Source organism: Myotis brandtii, unplaced genomic scaffold (genome assembly GCF_000412655.1).
Source record: "Myotis brandtii unplaced genomic scaffold, ASM41265v1 scaffold419, whole genome shotgun sequence".
Lineage (NCBI taxonomy): Eukaryota > Metazoa > Chordata > Mammalia > Chiroptera > Vespertilionidae > Myotis > Myotis brandtii.
This window is the reverse complement of record NW_005366075.1, coordinates 76,309-86,254: the sequence shown is the minus strand read 5'-3', so window position 1 is coordinate 86,254 and position 9,946 is coordinate 76,309. Positions and strand designations below refer to the sequence as shown.

At 45.6% G+C, this 9,946-nt stretch overlaps 1 protein-coding gene across 1 annotated transcript in view; it reads left to right on the top strand.

Annotated features, from left to right (window-relative positions):
- LOC102259613 (fructose-1,6-bisphosphatase 1) overlaps positions 1–7,789 on the top strand; it is a 22,371-nt gene extending 14,582 nt beyond the window's left edge. The window contains exons 4-5 of the mRNA XM_005873761.2: positions 402–521; positions 7,475–7,789. Of these exons, the coding sequence (XP_005873823.2) occupies positions 402–521; positions 7,475–7,666 (312 nt within the window). The 3' untranslated portion in view covers positions 7,667–7,789. The remainder of the gene's footprint in view (positions 1–401; positions 522–7,474) is intronic.
- The last annotated feature ends 2,157 nt before the right edge of the window (positions 7,790–9,946 follow it).

Here is a 9,946-nt window from a genome sequence, read left to right as displayed (position 1 = left end):
TGGACAGCACTTGCTTCTCTGTTAGCTTGTGTACGTCCCTTCCCGCAAGATGAAAACCCCGCCCTTGCCCAGCGCCTTAGCTTGGCAAAATCCTTCCTAACCTGCAGGGTTCTGCTGAGTGGCACCATTTATGTGATGCCTGCCCCAACCCCATAGCTAAAATCAACAGCAGCTTCCGTGGGGTTTCTGAGGGTAATTGGACCTGCTGTACAATGGAGGAGAGGCCGTCTCCACTGCTCCACTTTCTGCTCCTTGGGAACAGGATTTTCATCCCATTTCCTAAACAAGTACCTTGTAGGTGCTCACTAAACGATTGTCGAGTCAAATAAGTGTAGAGGACACAGAGAACTCCCTTTCTGTCTTCTCTGCAGCCCTAATGATTGCTGCTCTTAACCTTGCAGGATAACTCAGCCCCCTACGGCTCCAGGTACGTGGGCTCCATGGTGGCTGATGTCCACCGCACCCTGGTCTACGGAGGGATCTTCCTGTACCCGGCTAACAAGAAGAGCCCCAAGGGAAAGGTAAGCAGATCCTCTGAGGAGCGGTGGTTTTTATTTGCAGCCCAGGGGTTGACTGAGGAAGAAGAAAAGGTGGTGATAGCTGTCAGAGTCTGCCGTGGGATGCTAACAATGTCTGTGGCATATCCTCATCTGGGTTAAGGTTGTTCTGGTTAAAGTCAGGCAGTACCTGCAGAGCCCTCTGTTGCTAGCAATCAGTCACGGTGTTATGGTCAGGAGGGGCTGAACGTGCTCAGCTCTTCCAGTGGGCACGCGGTTTGGCTTGAGCAAAATAAATTCCATTCATAAAGAGAAATGAAGCAGTCCAGCCCCATTACCGAGGCAGCAAATCAAATCCGTATTCCAAATAGAGGTTTTCTTTCATTGCTTTCAAAAGGCATAAAATAGCAATAACTAATGAGCGGACATTGGCTGCTTGGAAAATGGTACCTTTCTAGGGAAGGGAAGGACCTCCGGGGAGACCTGGGGCTTTTGGGTGACCCGTTACACGAACGCCCCAGTTACTGCCCGCGGCGTGTGCTCAGGCTGGGGTGGGGGTGGGGGGGCCCGGCTGGCTGAGCGGCCGCACGCCCTTCCGCACAGGGGGACAGTGCTGCCTTCCCAAGTACTGTCCTTTTGTTTTTTTTTCCCAATAGACAGTCTTTTTTTTTTTAATATGAGAGAAGGAATAGGGACAATAACCCCCTTAAGATAGAAATCTGTATTCAGATCTCTGTTTACAGCACATTGTGTCCGCTTCACTGAAGACATTGTGTTCACAGAAAGCACCACTCCTGCCACAGCCACCTCGGGCACCCGCCCGCCTATGTGATTAGCTGCTTTCTAGCGCTTTTCCCTAAGGTCCCCAAAATTATTTTTTAACAGAAATACTGAGGTTCCTTCTTTTTTTCAGTTTTGCAAATCTGGCCATGACACCTGTCTGGAAATAGAGTCAGGAAACACCTGCAAAGAGCTGCCCGCTCCGTAGGCGACTGCATGAAAACACACACAATAAAAAAGTTAATATTTAAAAATAAATGCCAAGCCTTATAATATAGTAAATCCCAACCCGCAAGCCTTGGGAGAATTATAAAAGGAATGTGTGTAGAGTTGCAAACAATATCATACTGTTTGGAGGAGCCAGTCTGCTTTCCAGATGTCTGCAGCCAGACACAACCATGAATTCTTTTTATGCTTTTAGAATAGGCAAAGCTCCATCCAAAACACACAGAATCACTCATTAGGTCCAGTCGCTGTGCCATAAAGAGAGGGGAGCCATCGGTGCTGCCAATATGTCATTCAGTCCGAGTCCAGGTGCTCGGTCTCATATTCGCATCAAGCAGTCCATTCCTGCCTCTGGCTTGATGAATGGCTTAATTAACCAAATGCTAAATTAACCATTTGGTCTTATATGAACCCCCCACTGTATTCATCACTAATGTCCTCAGTGAACGGCAGCCCACCTGAACGCATATGCTGTGCACTGGCAGACACACCTTTGGTAACCTCCGCAGTTCTGACAAGGCTCTGATGAACTCAAGGGCGTGAAAGTAAAGAAGGAAATGGAGATCAGTCGTTGGCCCACCTTATGGAGAACAGCTACCTTATGGAGAGAAGCCCAGGGTGCATGAACAATACTCATTGGCAGTTTTCATTTGTGGATAAGTCCTACGTATCTATTCATTGGGGTTATTTACCTATTGATTCAGCAGTCGCCAACCTTTCGGACCTCACGGACCACCAGTGGCCCGCGGACCACCAGTTGGCGACCGCTGATTTAGATGACAGTGTCAACAGAGCAGATGAATGAGGGAAAGAAATCTTTTCAAATATCTGGTGCCACGAAATCCACCACTGAATACACACCCCATAGGACAGTCTTTACTAGGTTGGCATGTTCATTGTGTGTTTGGCCCCGTGCCCCAAGGGTTTATAAACACCTTTTACTTTTAGAAATGTCCTTGGGTGACATTAATGACGCATGTTGTTTATTTGGTGCTTTTTGCTGACAAACCGAACACAAGGACGAGCAGCTGGCTGGGTCCTGGGAGCGACCGGCTGCTCCTGGAGAGGCTGGGGTTGGTTTGCGGCAGGGCCGGTAAACCAGGGTGCGGGCGCCTTTGCCCCCTGCACTCTTGCACAACTGCACTTTGCCTCCTTGGAAGTGCCGGCGTTTAATAAATAAACAGGGGTGGGGGACAGCACTCGAGTAAGTCTCCAGCGAGGTGACCTGAGGGAAAACAGTGGCAGAACCAGAGCACAGTTCACTGGGAGCCGGGGCTGGGGCACAGCTTCTGAAATCACTGGTGTCTCAGCTCCCAGACACGTCCTGCCTCCTCACGGCCTCCCGGGGCCGTCTGTTGCCTTTGCTAATGGACGCATCGAAAAAGTAAATCTCTTCTTGTTTCCAGATCGCAGGCGGTGTCTCTGGGAGTCAGTGTCTGTAACTCCTACTAGGGATGTGCCCACAACCAAGGTACATGCCCTTGACCAGAATCGAACCTGGGACCTTTCAGTCCACAGGCTGACTCTCTATCCACTGAGCCAAACTGGTTAGGGCCTTTTCTTACTCTTAAGAGCTGCTAGCATATAACAGTTTGTTCAAAGTAATAATAGCAACACTGTATTTGGTTATGTCTGCCTATGAATGTATCTCCAAGAAGATATAAAAATCCTTAACATGTATGCACCTAGCAACAGAGAGTCAAACTACTTTAGTCAAAACTGATGGAATTGCAAGAAGAAACACATGAAACCACTGTAATAGTTGGAGACTTCAACAGTCCTCTCTGAGAAACGGACAGATCCAGCAGGCTGGAGACCAGTGAGGACATGGTTGAACTTAACACCAGCAATCAATAAGAAAAAACTGGGCTTTCGTTGGCCCGACATCTGATTGATGTTGCAGTGACAGCAGCTGCTCTTCGAGTTCACTATGCCACCCAAGGACAAGAAGAAGAAGGTGCCAGAAAGACAGCCAAGAAAGACAAAGTCCCAGTGAACAAATTGGGGGGCAAGCCCAAAAAGAAGAAGTGGTGCAAAGGCAAATTTCAGACAAGCTCAATAACCTAGCCTTGTCTGACAAAGCGACCTATGACAAGCTCTGTAAGGAAGTTCCCACTGTCGGCTTATGACCCCAGCTGCTGTCGCAGAGCCTGGAGGTCCGCGGCTCCTTGGCCAGTAATTAGCATATTACCCTTTTATTAGTATAGATTGTCTGTGCAGGTCTGGATGTGCAGACCTAACCTGAGCAAGACTATTTATACCTCCTGGGGCCTGGAGAGGTGATAAGTTTGTGATGGTGCCCATCCACAACCTCTTGGCCTCCCATACATGCACATAATTATCTAAGTCACAAATGAAGGTTTATATTATTACTCGTGGTGACTTTTAAAGGTCTAATTACCATAAGAAAGAAGACTCATCATTAAATGCACAATTTATGGAAATAATAATATTGTTGCAAGCAAGTGAATTTCTTATTAGACTCTTCGTATAAACATTTACTCCCTTAGCTGACCCTGGTTCTTTCTGGATTAGAATTGCCAAGATCATGGCAAATTATACTAGGTTTTAAGAATCATTGGTGGTTTTTGTTGAGTTCTAGTTTTTTTTATTTTTAAATATGTTTCAATTACAGTTTACATTTAATATTTTTTTGTATTCATTTCAGGTGTACAGCAACTTTACAAAGTTAAGTTCTTGATGTTATAACAATTATTTATTTTTACTTGTGAACTTGAAAAAGTTTTTTTGTGTAAATCCTGATCCTTTTTTGTTGTTAATCCTCACACAAGAATATTTTTTCCATTGATATTTTTTTGAGAGAGGGAGGAGGAAGAGAGAAAGAGAAACATCAATGTCAAAAAGACACATCAATTGGTTGCCTCCCACACACACCTGACTGGGGCCTGGGATCAAAGCTGAAAAAAACATCAATGTGAGAGAGATACATTGATTGGTTGACACACACACACACACACACACACACACACACACACACTCAACCAGGGCCTGGGATTAAAGCTGAAACCCAGGTACATGCCCTTGACCAGGAATCGAACCCATGACCCTTCAGTACGCAGGCTGATGCTCTAACCACAAGCAACACTGGCCAGGGTCCTGCTCCGTTTTCTTTAAATACACCTCATCAATTCCACGATTTTCCAACAAAAAAACTTAGTTTGATCTTAAGCATTGGACCTGCTTTTATGCACTGACTAGACCCAACGCCAGTATTTCCTCCCTCCCACTGAGGCTGGTCTTGCAGAAAAGTCCTCTGACTCACAAAGCACCTTTTGGTTTTTAACCAACTTGTCAGTTCTTACACCTTCTGGTTCTCAAAGCACCGAGGGAGATGTGTCGGTCTGGGAGCCGGATGGAAATGATACGCCCCCACTTCAGTGCTATTGTTTTCAGTGGAATGAGTGGATGGTCTTTCTCCATTGCTAGTGGGAGTGGGGGTCCTGGGGTACCGCTGGAATAAGCATTCCAGGGGCCCCCATGGGAGGATGAGATGTGGTGGAAATTATTTTTGTAGTGGGGGTCCTGGGGTACCGCTGGAATAAGCATTCCAGGGGCCCCCATGGGAGGATGAGATGTGGTGGAAAGCTTTATTTTTGTGCAATTACATCCTTGGGTTTCCAAAGACCCATTTCCCTTAATCCGGTCCTAGAAGATGTGCAACTGGGGATTCAGTAGAGCTAGAAGCAAAGAGCCAGTATCCAAAGTTTTCTTTCCATGGTGGTCTTGGGTCTGGCGCGGCCTCAGACTGGTTACAGTCCATTGTGTGTGGAGTCCGCACGGCTGTGAGCCATGTGGGCAAATGCAGGGGAGCCAAGAGCGCACACCCCCTGCAAACAGAGTCCCAGGACTCCCCAAAACACAAGAGCCAAGAGTGTCAGAGAACCAAGAGCGTGACCTCCTCTGTTCAGGAGAGTAATTACCTCAGATCTTCCCGTGCTTGCAGTGGCCACGCCTACTCTGGCCAATGACCTGTTCCCAGGTGTGACTGACAGGGAGTACCTTCCCTATGTCACCCAGTCCTCACTGTGTGAGAAAGAATCTATTGTCCTCCTGCCCAGTCCCGCTGGGGACAGACCGGTGGCTCCCTGGGGCGTGTTAAACTGCAGCTTCCTGGCAAAGGAGCCCCAATGGCGTGCCTGTATTATTTGGCCTTCCCTTCGCTCCTATTACTCCTGACTAGGTTTATCACAACAGTATCGCCATGATGAAACTCCATCCCAACAAACAAAACGCCAAACAGACTGGAGAACAACAATTCTTCTTGGATCCCTATGCTATGGAAGGGCACAGGGCGAACCACTGCCCCTGAGATTAGAGAGACCAACAGGTGAAAACGGGGATCATGGGCTTCCAGAGCAGAGACTCAAAAGGGGAAACCACCCTGGGGACCAGCGCCTTAGGAGAACCTGAACTATAATTGACAAGTTGCTGTAGGCTCAGTGTGGGCAGGTCTGTGAGTTAAAAACTCCAGTCATGGGGGAGGAGGCACACCGTGGTGAGATTTGCCTCTGAAGCCTGGCCGTGTTGCCATAGAAAATATCAGAGAAAATGCCCTGGGGCTTCTGGCAGGGTGGAAGGGGAAAGGGACCATTTTGAAATACAGCAGAGCACTCTGCTCTTAACACGGCCAGCCCTCAGGGAACACGAGTCAGCCAGAGCCTCCCCTGGTGTTACCAGAGCCTGACGGACTGCGGACTGCGGAGGGGAAATGCCTAATTCCAGCCGACTCTACCATCCCGTCTCACCTAGGGGCGGAGGGGGAGACAAACTGAGAAACACTGTGAAGTTCACAGGCCAGAGGCACACGCTCACTAACAGACCGAGACCTGATCACAGGACTGTAGAACACTCCCCCACCCCCCACCCCACCTCACCATCACATTACAAAAAGCCATTTGCAGTCGTTCCTTTTACCCAGGACATCAGCCCATCTATCAATAAAAAGTTACAAAGCATACTAAAGGCAGAACACACGTTGTGAAGTGGCAGAGCAAGCACCAGAGCAAGACAAGGCAGAGACGTTGGAATTATCAAACCAGGAATTTAAAACAATCATGATTAATATGCTAAGGGTCCTAATGGATAACGCAGACAACAATCAGGAACAGATGGACAATGTAAGCAGAGAGATGGATATCCTAAAAATAAAATAAAAGAGGCAGAAAGAAAGAAAGAAAGAAAGAGAGGAAAAGGGAGAGAGAGAGAAAAGAAAAGAAATTCTGGAGATTAAAAACTACTGTTACAGAAATGAAAAATGCCCTTGATGGGCTGGACATGACTGAAGAAAGAATCTCTGAACCAGGGAATATATCAATAGAATCCCTGAAAATGTAAAACAAAGACTGAGAAAACAAAGCCAGAATATCCAAGGACTGTGGGACAACTACAAAAGATGTAACATATGTGAAATGGGAATACCGGAATAAAAAGAGAGAAAGGAACAAAAATATTTGAATCAATAATGACTGAGAATATCTTTCCAATTAATGTCAGACACCACACTACAAATCCAGGAAGCTCAGGGAACACCAAGCAAACTAAATGCAAAAAAACTACATCTTCAAACTACAAAAGCAAACAAATGAACATAAACCCCCACAAAGATCCTATATAATAGAGGTAATATGCAAATTAACCCTCATGCCCTCACAAGATGGCTGCCTACGACCAGGCCAGCATGGGGGTTAGTGAGGGATGACCAAATGACTGAACAGCAGGCTGCGTGGGGTGACCAGGCCGGTAGGGGGTTAGTGAGGGATGACTAGGCTGGCAGGGAGGGGGCAGTTGGGGGTGACCTGGAGGGGGCTTTTACAACCTCATAGAAGGAAAAGGAGAGTCTCAGTTACCTTGGAAACGTCCACCAGCCCTGCGCTATTTTGCTGTGGAATAAATCCTCTTTCTGTGAAATACCTTCTGGTGTGAAGACGCTGCTCTGGGCTCTTGTTTTCCAGTTGAGACTACTGTACGAATGTAACCCAATGGCCTATGTCATCGAGAAGGCGGGAGGATTGGCTACCACTGGGAAGGAAGCTATACTGGACATCGTTCCCACTGACATCCACCAGAGGGCGCCAGTCATCTTGGGGTCCCCGGAAGACGTGACTGAGTTCTTGGAGATATATAAGAAGCATGCTGCCAAATGAAGAGCTGACCTTGCCTGCCCCCCGTCCCCGCGCCCCGCCCAAAAAATTGCCTTTTATCTGGACTTTTATCTGACACGGCGCTACCCCATTCTGACTGCATTATACATTCCTAGGCAGCAGAAATAGAAAGCACAGATATCTTCACCATCAAGTGCTGTGTAATGCCTAGTGCTGCCTAACCAAAATGCTATCTATATAACGCTACTGATGATCAAGATATATTTTGAATAGATAGAGGAGAAATAAACCTATTTTTCCTTTTTCTAAAAAGTCTTCATTACTTTGTGTTAAATAATGGTAAACGTCATAGTGACAGTCAATGCATATAACATTAGGTAACTCATTTAATCTTCACAGCAACCTAATGAATTAGGTGCTATGAATAACTCATTTCACCGTGACATCATATGGAGGACAGAGAGGTGACGTAATCTGCCCCAGGTCTCCAGCCAACGAGCCACAGCGTTCAGATGAACCTAGGCAGTCTGGCCACTAAACTCAGAGTCAGCCTATTGCTTCTCCTAACATATTGTCTGTGCAGGTCTGGATGTGCAGACCTAACCTGAGCAAGGCTGTTTATACTTCTACTAGAGGCCTAGTGCACAAAATGTGTGCACAGGGAAGGGGGTGTCCCTTAACATGTATGCACCTAGCAACAGAGAGTCAAACTACTTTAGTCAAAACTGATGGAATTGCAAGAAGAAACACATGAAACCACTGTAATAGTTGGAGACTTCAACAGTCCTCTCTGAGAAACGGACAGATCCAGCAGGCTGGAGACCAGTGAGGACATGGTTGAACTTAACACCAGCAATCAATAAGAAAAAACTGGGCTTTCGTTGGCCCGACATCTGATTGATGTTGCAGTGACAGCAGCTGCTCTTCGAGTTCACTATGCCACCCAAGGACAAGAAGAAGAAGGTGCCAGAAAGACAGCCAAGAAAGACAAAGTCCCAGTGAACAAATTGGGGGGCAAGCCCAAAAAGAAGAAGTGGTGCAAAGGCAAATTTCAGACAAGCTCAATAACCTAGCCTTGTCTGACAAAGCGACCTATGACAAGCTCTGTAAGGAAGTTCCCACTGTCGGCTTATGACCCCAGCTGCTGTCGCAGAGCCTGGAGGTCCGCGGCTCCTTGGCCAGGGCAGCCCTTCAGGAGCTCCTTGGTAAAGGGTTTATTAAGCTGGTTCCAAAGCATGGAGCTCAAGTAACTTACACCAGAAACACCCGAGGTGGGAGGCCCCAGCTGCTGGTGAAGATGCATGAGCAACAGGTACCCCCAGCTGTACATTTTGAAAAATAAAACTTTATTAAATGAAAAAAGATATAAGTAGCATCGGTGGACCACTTCATTCAACAGCAGACACACACCCAGATAGACCTCATTTGTGACCGTAAAACATACCTTAACAAATTCATGAGAATAGAAATCATACAATATCTGCTTTCAGACCACAATGGAAATAAATTAGAAATTAATAACAGAAAACTAACTGGAACACACCAAAATACATGGACAGTCAACAACATACTTCTAAATAATATGCGGATGAAAGAAGAATCTCGAGAATAATTTAAAAATATTTTGATCTGATTAAAAAATAAAAACACAACTTGTCAAACTTTGTGAGATGCAGTGAAAGCAGTGCTTAAAGGGAAAGTTATAGCATTGAATGTATATATTAGAAAAAAAAGGAAAATCTAAAATGAATCACTGAGGTTAACCATTGTAAGAAACTAGAAAAAGAAAAGCAAATTAAGACAAAGTAAGCATAGGAAAAGAAATAATAAGAATTAGAGCTGAGCCCTGGTTGGGTAGCTTAGTTGGTTGGAGTGTTGTCCCGATATGCCAAGGTTGTGGGTTCGGTCCCCAGTCAGGGCGCACACAAGAATCAACCAGTGAATGCATAAATAAGTGGAATAAAAAATTGATGTCTCTCTAAAAAATCAATAAAAAAGAATTATTTTAAAAAAGAATTAGAGCTGAAAGCAATGAAATTGAAAACAAGAAATCAACAAAGAAAATCAATAAAATCAAAGCTGGTTCTTTAAAAAGATCAATAAAATAGTAAGTTTCTATTAGGTTAACTAAATAAAAAAATAGAGGACACAAATATCCAAAACTTATAAAGAACTCATACAATTCAACACCCAAAAAAACAACAATCCAATTAAAAAATTGGCAAAGGTTCTGAGTAGACACACCTTCAAAGACAACATACAGATGGCCAATAGACATATGGAAAAAAGCTCAATGGCACTAAATACCAGAGAAATGCAAAT